This window comes from Carassius gibelio, chromosome B18 (genome assembly GCF_023724105.1).
Source record: "Carassius gibelio isolate Cgi1373 ecotype wild population from Czech Republic chromosome B18, carGib1.2-hapl.c, whole genome shotgun sequence".
In the NCBI taxonomy this organism is placed as follows: domain Eukaryota; kingdom Metazoa; phylum Chordata; class Actinopteri; order Cypriniformes; family Cyprinidae; genus Carassius; species Carassius gibelio.
The window spans coordinates 23,580,181-23,599,818 of NC_068413.1; the positions used below are offsets into that span (position 1 = coordinate 23,580,181).

The 19,638-nt window shown below is 34.6% G+C and overlaps 1 protein-coding gene across 1 annotated transcript; it reads left to right on the plus strand.

The window, feature by feature from the left end:
- On the plus strand, nucleotides 1-18,939 carry LOC127977882 (secretogranin-3). The gene is made up of 12 exons (XM_052583071.1): nucleotides 1-384; nucleotides 1,451-1,503; nucleotides 1,726-1,756; nucleotides 1,834-2,058; nucleotides 6,213-6,355; nucleotides 6,569-6,715; nucleotides 6,810-7,056; nucleotides 7,854-7,970; nucleotides 13,380-13,463; nucleotides 13,584-13,694; nucleotides 14,655-14,744; nucleotides 18,064-18,939. The coding sequence occupies exons 1-12, from the start codon at nucleotides 300-302 to the stop codon at nucleotides 18,180-18,182; spliced, it is 1,452 nt and encodes a 483-aa protein (XP_052439031.1). The 5' UTR covers nucleotides 1-299; the 3' UTR covers nucleotides 18,183-18,939.
- The last annotated feature ends 699 nt before the right edge of the window (nucleotides 18,940-19,638 follow it).

Genomic DNA, 19,638 nt, shown 5'->3' on the forward strand with positions numbered 1-19,638 from the left:
GTCCTCCTCCTCCTCCCTCCATCCATCCATGAGCTGCTGGAGTCAGGGCCCGCTATACACGAGGAGCTCCCATCAGCTTATCCGCTGTTAATTATAGCCAGCGACCTGGTTTCAGCACTGCTGGGACTCAACAGCTCCCGGGGAACTAAAGCCTTTGCGCTTACAGAGGAGAGGCGCTGAGAGCGCGCGGCAGCCTGCCAACCCCAGCGCGCTCCACAAAACCAATCCGACGGCGCGTTTATCTCCACAGAAGACAACAGAGAGAGCAAGAGAGAAAACGTCTGAACTCCAGCTGAAGCATGGCGTCAAAACGCGTAGGGATTGTGGTTGTCCTTGCTGTAATATCGCAGATCTGCGCGTTCCCCACACCTGCCGGACCCGACGGTGAGTTACTGAATAACCGACAAGCATATAGTCCAACACATCGGTCCAAAATATTAGAAGATATGGAATATTTGATTTAGAAGATTCATCCGATTGAGTGGAACACACAAAACATGCACGACGTGTAATAAAACTAGAAATTGCTTCATTAGGCCACATAAATTAATCAGACGATATTTTGCTATTATGATATTTAGGACAGCGTCCAACTGACTCATTAACACATGTCTGGACTTCAGCGTGCACATGCTTTGTTTTCAAATGGAAGTAGGCAAAATGTTAGGATCTATGTTTAATTTCAACAATTACACATTAAGTTGCATTATAAAAAGACTATATAATGTGATTATGTTGGCCATCAGTATATATTAAACATATGTAAATATGGGAGGAAGGTGAATGAATTGGATGGTTTATTTAGTTTGTTGTTGTTTTCATCCTTTATTGTACAGGAAGCTCTAGCCTCAGTTTTCAGAAGGCTTTAGTCTTTTGTTCTGTAATCCGATTATTCCATGGCAACTTCTCTTGGATAGTTTGGACCGCAACTGAATGCATCAAAGATCCCAACAGCCATAGACAGACTGAAGAAAATGCATATTAATAACTATTTCTTTAGGGTAAAAATAGTCTTGTATAAAGTAGAGTGTCTTGATTCCTTCAAAATTATAGTCGATTCATACAACATAGATGCACAGATTTAGTTTTTTTAAAAACTCATTTATGATGTTACAAGTCTTTACATTATAATTACAATGTTATAACCAATCAATAGTAATTTGAGCTAGATACTGTTGTGCTACTGCAAATTTATTTCTGGTCCCTTTATATTATTTATGTTATCTGGTGTAACTGTATTAAAGGCATAGTTCATCCAAAAATGACAATTCTGTAATCATTTGCTCCCCGTTACATTGTTCGAAATGAAATGACTTTCTTTCTTCTGTGGAACACAAAAATAAATTCAGCTTTTTTTGTGTCCCTTTAAGGTCAGCTATGACTGACCTACTTTACCATCAGTAATCTTTGCCTATATTAAATGTGTTTGTGCATTTCTTTCCTGTTCCAGATAAGAGCATGTATAACCGAGAGCTGACTGAGGAGAAGCCATTAGAACAGCAGGTGTGGTTTCAGAAATATTAACTTATTGTTAATTTCTATGTTATGTAAAAGACACAAATATACTTTGTACATTTGTATCAGACACAACTACTGTTGTACTGTTGTACTACTTTTGTGCCCTTGATTCTGGGTATAGATGTTTTCTGCATTAATTTCAAATATACTTAAATAAACATGTATGTAAAAGTCAAGACTGTGGTTTTATTTATTTTTCCCCAATAGATTGCAGAAGCTGACAGCATCAGGAAGACAGGTGAGGAATAATCTTATGCAGACATAGCACTTCACAGCGATCAGTAGCTCACAAGTGTTTGCTGTTCATCCATGCAGAACCCAAGCCAACGCCACCAGCTGAGGCAGAGTCAAACTCTGAGGACGATGACATCATTTTCCTTAGGTCTCTGGCTGAGAAGTCCAAAGAGTCAAACAACGAGACTCCCATCTCAGATTCTGTGAAAGAGCGACACGGTACTGATGAGGCCGACACCACCAAAAACAGAAGACTGGCCGATGATTATGACTCTACTAAGAGTGGAATGGACTACAAATACCAAGGTAAGAACTACAACTACCATGCTGACAAAGCCTTATTCTGAAGAGCATACCATGTAGTATGTGTAGTTTGCAAAGTATGTTGTTTTTCACATACGCTGTAAACAATGCAATGTGTTTGCTGTTTCCAGACTAATGAATGAACTAGATGTCATTTTTTTCATTGGTATTTTATTTTGCCCATTTTGAACAAAAATAAATAAATAAATAAATAAATAATAATAATAAAAACTCAAGACATTTAAACATTAAGTCAAATAAAAATGTAACCATATTTATGGCAATTTTTTTTCACTTATCATTTAGTATGTAGTGTTTACTGTGTTTTTATTCCATTTTGAGCATAGCTTTGGTCTCCTGGTGTTAAAGGGGTCATACGATGATTTTTTAAAGATCATTATTTTGTGTATTTGATGGAATGGAATATGCTGGCATGCTTTAATGTTCAAAAAACACATTATTTTTTCAAATATTGTACATTATTGTAGGTCCTCTATGCCCTGCGTCTCTCATACGTGTCGTTTTCTACAAAGTCCCTCCTTCAGACAAGCACAGTCTGCTCTGATTGGCCAACTGGTCAAGTGCATTGTGATTGGCCGAACACTGCAAGCACTCGTCGAAAATGTAACGCCCCTTTCCATAACCGTGTGCTTCATCTTTCAAAATAAATGAAAAGACAGTTAATAATGTATATAGTTTTACCATCAGTTCAAGCCTGAAAGGGGAACAGAGTCGTGTGACAGACCAAGTGATGAAGATGGTATGTGTTTGCAGTACACAAGCCACGGACGGTTAAAACAGCTGACTCCACTGTTTGACCATCTCTCTCTCTCTCTCTCTCTCTCTCTCTCTCTCTCTCTCTCTCTCTCTCTCGCTCTCTCTCTCTCTAAATGCATCTACTTTCGGAAGGTCAAATAAAGTGCTTTTGCTTTCGCCTAGATACACACAGAATCTCCCTGACATGGCTGCTTCAACACTAACTGCAGTTAGAGAAACCATTCCTTCTTTCTTTGCGTGAACATTTGGTCGGCATTACGCAAATATTTCCACATAGTGATGTAGACATATGGGGGCGTGTTAGAACGAGTCTTAACTTTGAAAAAGAATTTGAGACTTTAGTCTTTGCAGCTTTACAGATCTTCTTAATTTACCAAGAGCTTGTAACCCTCCATAGAGAAAAGAAAAAATTTAAATCGCATCATATGACCCCTTTAACTATTTTACGAGTCAGGACATTGTGGATTCTAAATGGTAAAATTGTCAGCCTCAGGAAACCGTAAAATATCAATTAACATTTTTCTTTTAATTGTGACGTGTGAAAAGCCAAATGATCTCCCGCTTTGAAAGTGCTAATCCATTCCTGTGACTGTATGAGATCCTAAACACAGGAACAGGTGGCAGACACCATAGATCAATCAGGAGGAATTTTGTAGAGATAAAGAGACAGAGTGATAGAGAGAAGGAGAGAGAGAATCTGAGGATTATCCCTCCACAGGCTGCTGTACTGGATGTTTTATAATGTAGCATTAAACCCCACAGTCCCCTACAACAGGACAGTCAAACTAAACATACACCCACAAAAACCCTTCTAACCTAATAATACTGTAGCACAATAGCTCAAAGAGGTCATGTCATTATTCCTTTTACCATTTCCCCCGACCCTTTCTTGGATGAAAATCAACTGGGTTTTTTTTCATGTCTATTTTCTACTTTATGACTCTTGCAATTAAATATGCAGTCTTTGTGCATTTTAAGTATGTCCTGTGTTATGATTGGCTAACCAACATGTGAAATTATTTCACTGTTTGAGGCTACAGTATGTCAAATATACAGTAGTTTTGTAAAACTGTGTTGCCTTCCTATGAAAACAACCTCTTTGCATAGCCACAGTTACATTGTGACAGTGGTGGACGAAGTACACAAATCAAGTACTTGAGTAAAAGTTCAGATACGTAGAGTAAAATATTACTCCAGTAAAAGTAAAAGTACTCCTTTTTCAATTTTACTCAAGTGAAAGTACAAAAGTATTCAATGTTTTATGTACTTAAGTTAAAAAGTATATGGACTACGTTGCAAAAAGTAATGTTCACTCTGAAGCTTACACTGTGATTTACTCGATAGGAAGCAGAGATGACCATCTGATTTTCACCAGTAAGAAAAACTTATTTTAAAGATAGTTGTTTTACAGAACATCACAGTTATATATGACCTGATAATAAGGCCTGAAGTTAGGAAGAACATTATATATATATATATATATATATATATATATATATATATATATAGGTTGTTTAATACAAATATTTGGACATTATTTATAAAAATTACCTCAAGTTAGCACCAGCAAGCTTGTTAGCTAGACAGTTAGCATCAGCTAACAATATTTACTTATTTTCAGTACGGTAATGAATAAACATTCATGTCTGTCTACTCGTCTAGTTAATCCAAACAATATAACTTTACTGTTGATAAACAATATAAAAACAGACGTCACATAAGACATGGTAGCATTTTAATAAAACTGTTAATATTACGGCAGCGGGGAATTTGAACATGCACAAGTTATTTATTTAATCTGTGTTTTTTTTTTTTTTTTTTACCTAAAACACAGAGACGCTGATGTGTCTGCATCGTCTGCACCCGAGCATTTCAGTGAGCTTAAATAGATCACTCTTTACAGCAGATTTTATTCCCAAACAACTGACAATTTTGACCTAAATATGATTTTCAGTTACAATAATTAATCCTAAATTTCGACATTGATAACTTACTTTTATCAACATCAGACGCACGCGTGCTCACAAGATCCCCCCGGTTATTGCTTCTGTAGACTCGCACTAAACGGTTCATTTGAATCAGTGAGCGGTCGACTCGGATAATTCTAATTCTAATAAACGAATCATTTGGTGTGATTCGAGATCCGATTTAAAAGTATATTTTGAAAAGACTCAGTTCGTTCATGATGAATCAGACACCGCTTCTGTGTGTCGGAGCACGTGATATATTATAGGGAGTAACGATATGTTTTATGAAATGTATTGAAGTTAAAAGTACGATCTTATGCTTTGGAATGTAATGAAGTAAAAGTAAAAGTTACTCAAAATAAAACTACTCCAGTAAAGTACAGATACTTGAAAAATGTACTTAAGTACAGTAACGAAGTAAAGCTACTCCGTTACTGTCCACCACTGCATTGTGATGTACTGTGATTTATGATTCGTAAAAAAAAAATCACAAAATCACAAAGGCTCTGCAGAGCTGTAGGTGCTACACACCTCAGAGGATTTATCAGACTTCAACACATTTTAATTGTTAGCTCCTATGGTGTTTAGGAATAGGAATACTTCCTTATTTTTACCTCATCAAGACTGGGTGGACCATGTTTCTGGACACAGAATAGATGTTGTTGACATGTGAGCAGTCAAGTGTTCATGTATTCATCTGCCTGATGTCAGCTATCCAAGGAAAAGCAGTTTGTGCAGCTCAATAAACTTATAATATGACCGCTCTACGTTTTGTTTTTATGACACTGTCATGTGATAAAGGTACTCAGACCACCTAAGACCTCTGACTCAGAATGAGCGTCAGACGTTTGATCAGTGTCACGTTTCAGGCAGATGGTGAGTTTACTGGAAGCGATTAAGGCAGTGTAAGTCGATCTCTGTGGTAGATAATGGCAGATAACAGAGTGGGAGGTGTTTTTGTGTGATTTCACTGGGTTACAGGAATTACAACAGACAGACACGAATTGCTGGCAGATCTCAGCTCCAACATTCAGATCTCTGTTTCACACATTCTCCTCCTACTTAGTTTCACTTTTTAAGAGCTTTGAGCTTGCGGGCTTCTGATAAAGCAATATCAAATGCAGCACACTATAGAAACTAAACCTATGGCACAGAAAAAGACATCCCAAAAATGCTGGATAAGGTGGATATGCAAGGCTACCTACAGTCCATCAGCAGTTAATTTATAATCAAGTTATATCCATTCTCCAATACAGATGAAAGGCTAGAAATGCTCCAGGTTATTATCCAAAATAAGTAAGTTGTGGTTTGGACATCCCTATTCTCATAGAATTAGAACAATTATTAAAACTCTGTATTTAAAGTTATCCTCCTTTGAGGGATGTGAAGTATTTTAATGTGTTCCTTTTTCAGATGATCCTGAAAGTTTCCGGCAGCTGGACGGGACCCCGCTAACAGCTCATGACATCGTCCAGAAAATCGCCAACAAAATCTACGAAGAGGATGACCGAGGAGTATTTGACAGAATTGTGTCTAAACTGCTCAAGCTGGGTCTAGTAAGAGATTCAAATTGTGGCATGCGCAGTGATTCTGATAGCTGCCATATTCACGAGCCATGCAATAAACATCATACATAATGTATTATTTCCTCTAGGGAAACATATTCCAGTTTAACCAGCCTAAATAGCATGGAAAATAGATGTCATGTAATAATACCTTTGTGAATTGATCGTTTTAGCAGGTGTTGTGTTCTTTTGTTTGACCTTCAGATCACAGACAGTCAGGCAGAGACACTGGAGTATGAAGTTGCTGAAGCCCTGCAGGATCTGATTACCAAAAATGCCAAAGATAACATGATTGGAGACCTCAGTATGGACTACCCTGTTAATGCTGTGAAAGACACAGAAAACAATATGGTACGAGTGTGTGACTGTGTGTCTAGTTTTTCTACCAACTGCGTATTTATCCACAAAGAAAAAAAAACCCTCTCTATTTGCTTGGATTCTTCAGGATGAGGAAGACAGGCCCAGTCGACGATATGATGAAGAGGATGAAGGTCATGATACTAATGGTGGTGATGATGCTAATGGTGATGAAGAACAGGAGGAGGAGATTAGAGATGACACAGTGAGGGCCGAAGACTCATGGGACGCTGTGAGCGATGGGAACGACAGAAACGAACTGAACCCTGAAGATGGACTGCAGGACCTTCAGTTCTTCCCCAACTTCTACAGACTCCTCAAGAGCCTCGACTCAGGTAGCCAAAACAACAAACAACACAACATATGACACAATACAGTACAACACAAAACATACAACATGTTACAACACACAAAAAAAGGTGTGTTTTTTCTTTAAAATAAATCTACTTGCACAATCAAATGTTAATAAAATAAAAGGCTATTTAAGTCTACTTAAAGGGAATACAATTTAATAACCGTGTTTTAACACACTAAAGAGCATTTTTAAAAATTGCACTTTGTGATGTCAAATTAAAAGTGTTAAATCATCAGGTTTTAATATTTTTTGTGCTTATTTTGATGTGTTGATTAACAAACGATGTAGTGGATATAAAGTGCTTAATATTTGATTATAATTTTAACTGTAGTGTGTTATTTGATATTACATTAGTAAGACTTCATCTTTACAAATGTATAATAACAAATATATTTAAACACATGACAAACTGTACAGGTTTCAACAGAAATGGCATTCAAGAATATTTTAATTGTTCGTAAATGCTTGTTGGCAGTACAAATTAACCAAATTTCAAAGGAAATTACGACTTGAGCAAGTCAAAAAAGTACAAAAAATGCACACGCGTCAGTATAGCACAACATAGCACACTCAAAAGCCACACAAACAGTAATGTAACATAACACAACACAGCTCATTCAGTAAATCAGCAGCCATAAGGTCTTTAAAAACCCCATCTGGTTAAACAGATTTCCTTTGGTTTCAACTGCCCTCTTCTTCATCAAACACCACATTAATCCAGATTAAAATTTGCTCTCATTGCTTAATCCATCACATCCTTCTTTTCTCACTTTACAGAGCAAGATAAAGAAGAGAGAGAAACACTGATCACCATCATGAAGACCTTGATCGATTTTGTGAAGATGATGGTCAAATATGGAACCATCACTCCTGAAGAAGGAGTTTCTTATCTGGGTAAGACCAAAGTTGTCTGTACGCCTTATTTTTGACACAAGTGTGGGCATTTTTTATTTGAATATTCAAGGTATGTGGTGTCAAACAACACACTGCTATGCAGTGCAAATAGTTGCGGTAACTGCACTTTTTCTAGTTATGTACAGTATATGTGTGTTTACTGCTCAAGTATTGCACATTCCCAGGAAATAGCTTATATCTAGTATATGTGTTAAACAACAAATATGTTCTGATCGGCAGCTATTGTGTCACATTACACAGTATTTTCTCTTTTAGTAAGTATAGGTATAGATATAAATACTTGTAACTGGTAGTTTTTCACACTGGTTAGGACATGATGTATGTGTGCGTGGGCAAAAGGAAATCCCCGAGATAAGCTTTATGTGACTGACTACTTTTGTGTGCATTTGGTTCCTGAAATAATGCTTTGTCCAGCTTCAAAGAGAGAGAAAGAGAAAAGGCAGCTGTATTTTGACTTGCTTCTTATGTTAAATGTTTGTCCCTATCAAATCAAATATAGAATTTATACTTTAAGCAGATTTCTGCAGATGATTGATTGATTGATCTTTTATCTTATGTACTTAATTGCTTCATCTGTCTATGAAATATAATTACTGTCAAATGAACTGACAATAATTTATTGTAAACTAAAATATATTTTAACGTCAGTTCAATGAATATTTGTAATTGCATGTTTGTAAGAATTTCTAAATAGTATTTAAAATATTTTTATATAAACTGTAAAATTGAATAACACTACAGTTAAAATTATAAGCAAGGACTTAATGTGTGCTTTATTAGTCAACACATCAAAATAAGCGCACTTATTTCAAGTTTGATAAAAGATTATTAAAAACATAATGATTTAACATTTTCAATTAAACAGTAGTACAAAGTGGACTCTTTTTTAAGTGTACTTAAAAACGGTCATGAAAGTGCACTCTCTCCAAGGACGTGCTTTATTGTAAGCAGTCTTGGAATTTCATTTTATAAATATGCAAGCTCTTTTTTTTTCTTCTGTAAACTTACTTTTAAGATTTGTGGGTTTAGTAGAATAAGTTGTAAAAGACGTATACTAAGACGTTAAGTTTGTCAAAGTCAGTATGTTATACGTTGTGGACCCATCAAAATAAAGTGTTAGAAGATATTAAGCAGACAGTCTACTAATACTCGAATGACTTCTAGTTGACATGTATTTGAAAAGTTACTTACTGAAGGTCTAAAGTGGACTATCAAAATAAAGTGTTACCGATTTTTAATAACCGCTTATATGGAAAACCTTTTCCTGTCATTAATTTGACTCATACAGTACGTGTTTTTTTTTCCTGGCACAGGATCTGTGTTAATAGTATTGTTCTTTCACTACAGATGGTTTGAGTCAGTTGTGTTGCCTCAGGTGACAGGTATATCTTTAATGACTACAGATGAATCAAATTTCATACACTGATGCTAAGAATTTGACATCGGTCTGTGTTTATACGTATATATCTGTGACTAAAGACAGAATATCACGGACTATTCTCAGTGGACTGATTCCCAGTATTTCTACAATCCATATTCTACACCCACTAATGTTTTACTGCGATCTTCAACATCAGTTTCTGCAGTTTTCTAAGGATAGCCTAACAGAACCAAAAGAAAACAACAGCATTATTCTAACAAGGTAAATGGGAGATCAAAGAAAATTATTTCAAAATGCTTAGTGAATAAATAGGATTTTGCACATATTGCTCACAAGATTTTTTTATATTTCATTACAAAATTTGACTTTGTGCCACTAATCATAACTGATCAGTATATTTTAAGCGGACACAGGCCATTTCCATCTCAGGTCCTTAAATGTTCAAGATATGCTCAAGCAAACAGCATCCTGTTTCATTCATCCAGCGTTCTCTCTTTTGATCCCTCTCTCTTTTATTCCGTGTAATTAATCCTGTCTGTTTCTCTAATGAGATGCTCGCGGTCGTTATGATGGAACACAGATAACAATTTGGAATTCTCCGTTGCGTAATAATGGGTTACTCTGGCAACCTGTGCCACATGATGACAGAGCTGTAAAGATCAAATGGAATGGCAGGGTGTGTTGCCAGGATACAGCTGGTTATTGATCTGCTGTGGTTTAAACATGAGACGAGGCTCTTATCATTCTGCCCTAATTTGTGTGTGTTTGTCATTGGCAAACAGCTCCAAGACACAAAAGTGTGTACACAACCATAATGAGTACAGCGTACATCCATATCTGCATATGGAGTGCTGGATAAAGCTCTATGTTGTCAAAGATAATTATGATAAGATAGAAAAATAACCTGTAATGGGACTCTTTTACCCTTAAAATGAAAAGAAATAGACATTACTAAAATTGTAGCATCTGTAGCAATAATGCTGAAATTATAATAGAAAAAAGGTTAAAAATAAGTTACAGTAAAAACCTATTCATATGTGTGTGTGTGTGTGTGTGTGTGTGTGTGTTTGTGTGTGCGTGCGTGCATAAATATACATATACATAAAGTTTGTTTAAAAAGACAATACATGTAATTTAACTATAAAATATAGTGTTTTTTTAATAAAACATAAATTAAGACATGAACAAGTAAATATACATTATAATAAAATACTGTTAAAGTTGTGTTTTCTTATTTAAAAAAAATGTAAAATGTGTAATAATAATACTATTATAAAATGTTATTTATTATTATTTATCTTTATTCCTAGAATTCCCTTTGATTTTTTTTTCTTTCTTTCTTTTTTCAGTTTTTACTCACAAAATAATTTTCTTAATCAATTATTTACTTTGGTTTGTTACATTTTATGTAATTTAATTTCATTTAAATTAATAATTGCCTGTTCGCTAAAGATGCATTTTTATCAGTCCATTAAAGCAACAAACTGATTTGAATAGATTAAATATTGTAAATTAATATTATAAAGCTAGGAAAAACTTTACAATAAGGTTTCATTTGTTACCATAAGTTAATATGAACTAACAGTGATATACTGCATATTTTAATCTAATGTAATCTTAATAATAATTTCAGCATTTATTTATACAGTATTAAAAACAAACGTTGTATTTGTTAATATTATTTATTAGACCTGAGCTAACAATGAATGGTTGTATTTGTAACTAACGATTAATAAATACTGTAGCGAATTTGGTAACACTTTAAGGTGTCCTTGTTACATATTACATGTACTTAATATTATAATAACAATAGTACATGGCAGGCTATTGTCACGAAGTTCTTGTTTGGCCAAATTAATATAAGCTTATTAAAATTAATATATTAATATAATGTCTTAAAGGAGCATTGCGTAGGTTCGGAAATTTCTAACCGAGGAACTGCAGCCAGTCTCATGCTCGTTCTCAGTGCGCACGCTCGTACGAGCACGACCACATCAGCCAGGGTTGCCGCAGCAACCACTGACGCCGGTCGCTCGCTCTTTTTGCCACACTAGATACGTTTTTTTTTTTTTTTTTTTTTTTACTTACGAGGGGCGTTCGTGGGTGTCTGAATTGTGCTGCCGGAGGCTGGTCGCTTCTTTCCATCCACAGAGTCCATCTGAAAACACTATTGCTGCTGCTTACTATAATGGCTGGCGTGCCATACGGTTGTAAGCCCAAGTAGACAAGAATGCGCATGACGTCACATTTTGTGAATTTTCGCGCCAATTCGGGCCCGACTCCTCCACACACAATTGAGCCTACAGGCTGATATAGGCAACCGTGGTGGACAGTCGAGGTGTCATTCTTTTTTTTAAATCATGGTTGGCTCATACGTGTACAAATTAAAACTCTATCTTAAATATTTTTTTAAGTAAAAACCTCCACATAGCTCCTTTAAGACAAGTTAAGTTAGAGCAAGTTCAATAAAACATTTTTATTGTATTTCTACAGGCAGATGAGAATAGCCAAACGAAAGAAAAACAAAGAAAACCCAATGTAACATTCATAAACTGTACACAATGGAATGCGCACGTGAGTGGGGCTGTAGTGCCATCTAGTGGTCGCTGTCTTTCTTTGGCTCAGCTGCGCGTGAATCGCGGGCTGTGTGTGTGTGGATTGGGAAAGGCTTCTAGGGCGAATCGCGGGCTGTGAATCGCGGGCTGCGTGTGTGTGGATTGGGAAAGGCTTCTAGGGCGGAACGAAATTCAAATTAATTCAAATGAATCAAACAGAATTGACTCAGAAGCTCAGAATAGATGCGGATGAATGCATGCACGTCGCCTGATCCACAAATGCACATTTTAATCCCTACATGCACAAATTAGGATAATTTTTTATACAAACTATAACGTTTGTATTCACAAATACGTCTCTATTTGAACAAAATGCTTCACATTCATGTAATTCTTAACTCTGCAGACACCGGTTGAAAAGCATTTGTTTCAGTGTAGTGACGCACATTCGCAAATTTTTCAAATCGTGTACACGTTCATGAATTGCACCTGGCCTTGTTCCTTAGTAGTTGTGTGTGTGGGACGAGAAATGCTGAAAACTGCCAAAATGAAGTCTCAAAATCCAAATGAACCGAACATGATCGACTCGAACTAGATGTCAATTAATGCACGCGTGTCACCCGATCCACATAGTATGAATTCCTTTTTGCACGAGCAATTTATTATATATTAATGCAGAACATAACATTTTTATTTGCAAACATGTCTGTGTATGTACAAATTGCTGCACAATCATTTAATCAAAAAATCTAATTGAAAGTCATTTGTTTGTGGTGCGTAAAATACATGTATAAAATTGATGCAGTACATTGATATTTTTGTGTGTATCTAATCATTTTGAGTCTATTTTCTTCCCATATAAGTACATGTAGTTAATTAATATTAGTCAGTACTTAATTATACAATAACAAGGACACTTTAAAATAAACTGTATCCCAAGTATCTTGATCATTTTAAGTTAATGTAAACTAATGGGACCTTTTTGTATAGTGTTAATAGAAAAAAAATATTATATATATAGACACCGTATTTTCAGACTATAAGTCGCACCTGAGTATAAGTCGCATCAGTCCCAAAATACGTCATGATGAGGAAAAATACATATATAAGTTGCACTGGACTATAAGTCGCATTTATTTACAACCAAGAGAAAACATTACCGTCTACAGCCACGAGAGGGCGCTCTATGTTTTCAGTGTAGACTACAGGAGCACTGAGCAGCATAGAGCGCCCCCTCGCGGTTGTAGAAGGTACATTTTTCTCTCTTCTCATTTCTCTTGGTTCATGTCAAATTAATTTTGATAAATAAGTCGCACCTGACTATAAGTCGCAGGACTAGCCATACTATGAAAAAAGTGTGACTTATACGGAAAATACGGTATAATATAGTCTTCAAAATGCTTGTAATCCGTGTAACATTGTCACATTTCTAAATCTTGTGTTTTCACACAGAAAATCTGGATGCAATGATTGCCCTGCAGACCAAGAATAAGCTGGGCAAGTCTCTGGTTCCTCTTATCATGACACCCTCTACAGGTAAATCAGACCCACCGCAGATCAGAGCACTGCAAACTGCAAGTCATTCACTGCAGAATCTGCTCAGCAAGACTTTGGCATCACTATTCTGTTTTTTCCCCTCATTGCACCTCCTTCCAGGAAAAACATTGGATGATGATGACAACACCAAAACAGAAGCTGCCAAAATGCAGAAGGAGTATGAGTCTCTCAAAGACTCGACCAAAGACATCCAGACTGCTGCTGAAATCAGTGAGTAAATGAAGGATCATGCGTCATCTTCACATGCTTCTGGTTTGGGATGATGTTAAAAGCCTCTCAGCTTCTGCTGGTGGAACTGAGCTGTGGACGCTCTGTCTAGCAGTAGAGCTGAGGCAGATACACTGAGAAGCCTGTAACAAATACAGAATTCAACACTACCCTGCAGTTCAACTGGAAATGACTGCAGTGTGTGTGTGTGTGTTTTAAAGACACAGCGAGAGTTTCAGTCCCATAGGGAGAGACTCTGCAGCAGATTGAGGACATCTTCCGCTGTTATGAATAAAATGATGAGGTCTTGATCAGAGAGACGTTTATTGATTGTTTGAAAAGTACTGAACATTATTGTTAAAAGCTGTGATAATCACAGCCGATTATTACCCAAGAAGCATTTAGAACACACTCATCATACATTTATCCTGCTTTCATGTTTGAATTGCCACAATTATGAGGAAGTTATGTTACTATAGCAACACTCATAACACCAAACTGTTAATGCAGTTTACATAATTCAACTCTATGTTCTCTAGCAAAATTGTGAACATTGCACATGAGGGATATATTATAATTATTAGTATCATTCATAATAATATACTGAAACGAGGGTAATAAGAAAAAAATATTTACAAAGACGTAAATTTTACCACAAACAATAAAATAATAATCCATCCATCTATCTGTTTAAAAGAAGAATAAGACATGTGAAACTGAAAATATATTTAAACAAATAATTGAAATGCTAAATATATCCATCCCACTTTTTAAGAAGAAGAAGAAGAAGAAATATTTATAGAAATATGTTTAAACAAAACATATAGTATAATTATCCTTCTGTCCATTCCCCAAACAAATGGTGGTATAGGGTCGTGGAGAAGCTGGATCCCAGGAATAAGAATAAGAATAAGAATAAGAATAAGAATAAGAATAAGAATAAGAATGATTTCTGTCCGACAGGTCATCCTGGGAAGTCTGAGAGTTATCTGGAGGCAATCAGGAAGAACATTGAATGGCTGAAAAAACACAACAAGGAAAGCAACAAAGAAGGTAAATGTTCATTAAGCAGCAAACCCGTTTCCTTTCAGACATGACTGTGTTCTTTCACAGCTGCTGGAATGGATTGGAGCGTGTGCTCTCTCTCTCTTCTCAATTTAATCATGATTGAAGCTAGAACGATATGTTCTCTGGCTTTTTTTTTTTTTTTGGTTTTGTTTGTAATATCAATCAATTAAATTCCATTAGGGCCGAGATCAATTTCTACATGCTAATTAGTGGTTGCATTAATGTAATATAGGTCAGCAGCCTACTGTACATGCATAACCCAATTCAAAGATGGAGAATGATATGTAGATCCTCAAACGTTGCCAAAATAAACTAAGACCAATTTTACAGAATATTAGCTCAAAATGACATGACAAAGCTTTTGCTAGATTTGGAAAAATGACAGTGAGACAAAAATACCATCCTTTGCTGCTAGTAAATAACTGGTAAACGCCTTATCTCGCTTTCTTAGTGCTGTTAAACCCAGGGTTACACACAATTCAGTGAAAACAGGGAGAAGAACAGACATATTAAAGACTCTTTTCTTTCTCTTAATTTGCAATTAAAATAAGCGTGGGTGCATGAGGGCGCTCATGAATATGCATGGTTTTGATGAGCTTGGCTGTGTTCGAGCACTCTAAGTCTGCTGCGTTTTAGACAAAAGATCTGTGTGTTCCTCTCTTCAATACCTGCCAGCATGAGACTCAAACACTGTCTGTGTTCCTCAGGAATCATCTGCTCATTTGGACATGAGAACTCTCGCTCTATTGTTCAGATTCAAAACAGATTCATTAGAGGCAGAGTGTTACCGTCTAGACGGGTGAAGCATGTCCCGGCTATAATAATCAGAAGAAATAAAAAAAAAAAAAACATAATTGAATAAAGCAAATAAAGCCTATTTTAGGACAGTTCTCATTACTGCAATGTTTTTTTTTTCTTCTTTATAGAATAAATTAAGTAAAACAATTCCATAATGTGTAAAACCTTTATTTTTTCCTTTCTTTCTTTCTTTCCTTCCTTCCTTCTTTCTTTCTTTCTTTCTTTCTTTCTTTCTTTCTTTTTGCATTAAATCAATGGAAATTGACATATTTGCAGTATGGTAATGAAAATGTATATAGAGAAAATATGTTTAATTAATATGTTTAAATTAATTTCTCAATGCAAACAAATAAATAAATAAATAAATAAGGGAAAAAACTAATCTGATGATCCTAAAATGGTTCCTAATATATACTGTGTTTGTGTGTGTGTGTACTGCTAAAAAATAAATAAAGGGAACACAAAACACAATGTAACTCCAAAGTGTTTAATAAAACTATTTCATTCATTCAGATCTAGGATGTGTTGCTTAAGTGTTCCCTTATATATATATATATAAAGAATTTTAAGAAATGTATTTAACACTTTTAACTCAGAACTCCAATACCAAAAACAAAAATAATAAAACAAGTGTGATTTATGAAACGCCTAAATTGGGAGTACACCAACATTTAAGGTTTTAATAAAGAAAGTCACAAAAATGAAGCTAGTTCTAAAAAAAAAAAAAAAAAAAAAAAGATCAGTTTAATGCAGCCTTAATAAAGCCTGAATAAAAATATTTGACCGGTAAATAAACATTTGTAATGTAACATCACCCATCCATTTTCATGCAACATTAAAATCTCCGCTTATAAACATCAAGACGTGTGAGTGAATGTTTCATGTAGTCATTACGGTCTCTGATACAGACATAGCAGGAGTCACTGAGTCAGCAAGCTCTGTTGGGCGTCTGTGAGGACTGTCCAGTCTTATTCCATTGTAATGGTCAGTGCAGGAAGAATCCACTGGTCTTTACATTTAGCCAGAGCCCTTACACAAAAACATTCACCAACACACACTCTTCTGATAGCCAGCAATTTTTTCAACCCACACAATGTACTAAAACCACTTTCACACACACATGCGTTGCCAAAACTTGTGAATTTGGAATTGGATTTATGCATATTTACTGCTTTGTGAGTCTTTTGGCTTTCGGCTGTCTCCCACACACACCCACTCTCACGCAGGCTCACACTGGTACACTAACAGGCATTTATGGATGATCTTTGATATCCACTGATAATAACATCATCATTTCTAGAAAGAAAACATACAATCAGGCTATTGTGTGACTTGCCTCCCACATTTCAAGTTTTTGTTTAAATGATTCTAGGTAACAGCCTTTTATTCAGCATGAAAAACTCCATTGTTTTAACCAGCTCACAGATTTATATAACCCTTAACATTTCTCATCTGAAACTGCCACCGTCGTTAGATCTAATGTGTTACGAAACTGAAGTTAGGTGCAAAAATAGCACTGAAGAAAAACCTGCATCTTGCCACATTAACCAGTTAATATTTTTGCAATTTAAGCTAAGAATAATATTTTTCTATAAACATTTCCCAAGACAAAAGTCCTGCAAAGTTGAACTTTTGAGCGTGATGAGGCAAATATGCATTTAAACATAATAAAATTATGTTTCTGTTAAAGAAATAAAATACAATTAAAAATCTGAATAATCAAACCCTTATTTTTAAAGGGGAATAGCACATTTATTTTTGTTTGTTTGTTGTTATTGTAGTTTTAAACAAATATTTTATAATTTTGTTTATACATTTATAAAATAAATGTTATTAGTATTTCATATTTTCAGTTATTCAATACAACTAAAAAATATTTTCAATAATTTCTCTTTGTTAAATATTCATATTTTAAGGGGAAAATACAACTTTCTTCTTTTTTATAGATATTGTAGTTTTAAATAAATCGTTTATGGTTTCCTTTATACATTTATAAAACTAACAAAATATTTTTAATAATAACTCTTTGCTAAATAGGATTATTTTTAAAATGTTATTTATTTATTTATGTATTTATGATATTATAGTTTTTAATACATATACGTTTATAATTTCCTCTGTACATTTACAAAAATATTTGTTCATAATTTAAGACAACTAACAAATATTTTCAATATTTTTTTTTTTTAAACAGGGAAATATATATATATAATTTTTTCATTCATTCATTTAGACATCTTTAAATATTTTACAATTCTTTATACAATTACAAACGTAATATTTAATTTATCATTTTATTTTATTAAATTAAATTAACAATTTAAAATGTTTTTTTTATTACTATAATAACAAATACTACTTTTTATTTAATATCACTTAACGTTTTAATACTTAAATGTAACATCTCTACGGGGGGAGAACAATTTCAAAAAAAAATAAATAAATAACATTTGCACATAGAAACTGCTAAATTTCTGAACTGATCAGCTCCTGTGTTCTGTTTAAGATTATGACCTCTCCAAGCTGAGGGACTTCATGGACCAGCAGGTGGACGCATACATCGACAAAGGCATCCTTGAGAAGGACGAAGGTGATGTCATTAAGAGAATCTACGGAAGCCTGTAGGAACCACAAGTCTAGCTTCACGTGTAATAGTATAACAGTTAGAATATCTAAATACTAAATACTTGGAACAGGCATACTAACACAGATCCTAATTCTTTAACTCCTAATAAACAAGATAACTCAGACACTATTTCTGCAGAATGATTTCCTTCAGAAGGCAATATCCTCTCAGCGCAGTCAGCAATAGAACACAATCTAGTTCTAGATAAGCCACAAATCACATTTGAGTTGCAAGTGTTTTTACGCATTAGGACAGAATAACAGCACTGGCTGCTAGAAGAATGAAATTCGGGGGATTTTTCGGTATGACTTGCAAATCAGTGGAAATAGAAGCTTTTGCACCTGTCCCTCTTTTGCAATAGACTCTTGCAGCATTATATGCATATACTGTATCTGTACGTAACATTCATTCATGTATGGTGTATAGCATTTCATCCTCTTATTTGATGAAGCATAAGACTCTGTATTATCGTTTCTCCACCAAAAAAAGAAAAAAAAAGAAGAAAAAAAAATGCTCGACTATCAGTGAATTGCTTTTCTCCTCTGTTGTTGTTTTGTCTGTTCAGTCTGTAGGGGGCAGTCTTTATATCTTTATACCTCCCAAATCTAGCTTAAATTTGGTTGTTTTTTTTCCTCCACTATTTGACTCTGTATATTCCACATGCTATAGATTCACAAAAATCAAGTATTTTTCAATGTAAATATCGTGAATTTTTTCCAAAAATCTATTAAACATTGCCTTTCTTTAATTACTTAACTTCTGTGGCTGTCATTTTTTAAGGTTCTGATCTTTTTATAAACCAATTTGATGTTAGAAAGAAAGAAAGAAAGATTGATTATATTAGGGTTTAATATGCTGTGAATTCTGTTTGTATAATAATGTATAATAATGTGAAGTGTATCCTCTAAATCATGTAAGCTTTATTTATCATTGATTTTAAATTATCTGTATTGTGAAAAAGTAATGTATTAAAAATACATATATTTCATACAAAGTTTAATTCAAATCTATTAACATATACAAAATATATAATCAAACTTTATTTGGAGCACTACTTGTGCACAATGCACATTTCTTCATATTAAGCCTTAAAATATGTTTTATTGTGACTATTGATTGATTGCATGATCTTTGAATAATATCAGTCTTTAAATGCAAGATATTTAAAGTGTATGCTAAGTTTATACGCCATTTTATCAAATATATATCATTTTATCTCTGGTTGGACTTCAGCATTATACTTCCTCGCAATTAAAGTGCATTAAGCACATAATTAGTTTAAATATGCCAGATTAGTGCACTAAACGTAGAATTGCAGGGTATTTTAATTAAGTGCAAAAACATGTAAATGTATTTGTAGTAAACTTATCATAAAATAAATGTATTTCAGATATATTTTAGTATATTTATTTTTCACAAGGGTAAAGTGCCATTTACATTTTATAAGGGTCTTTA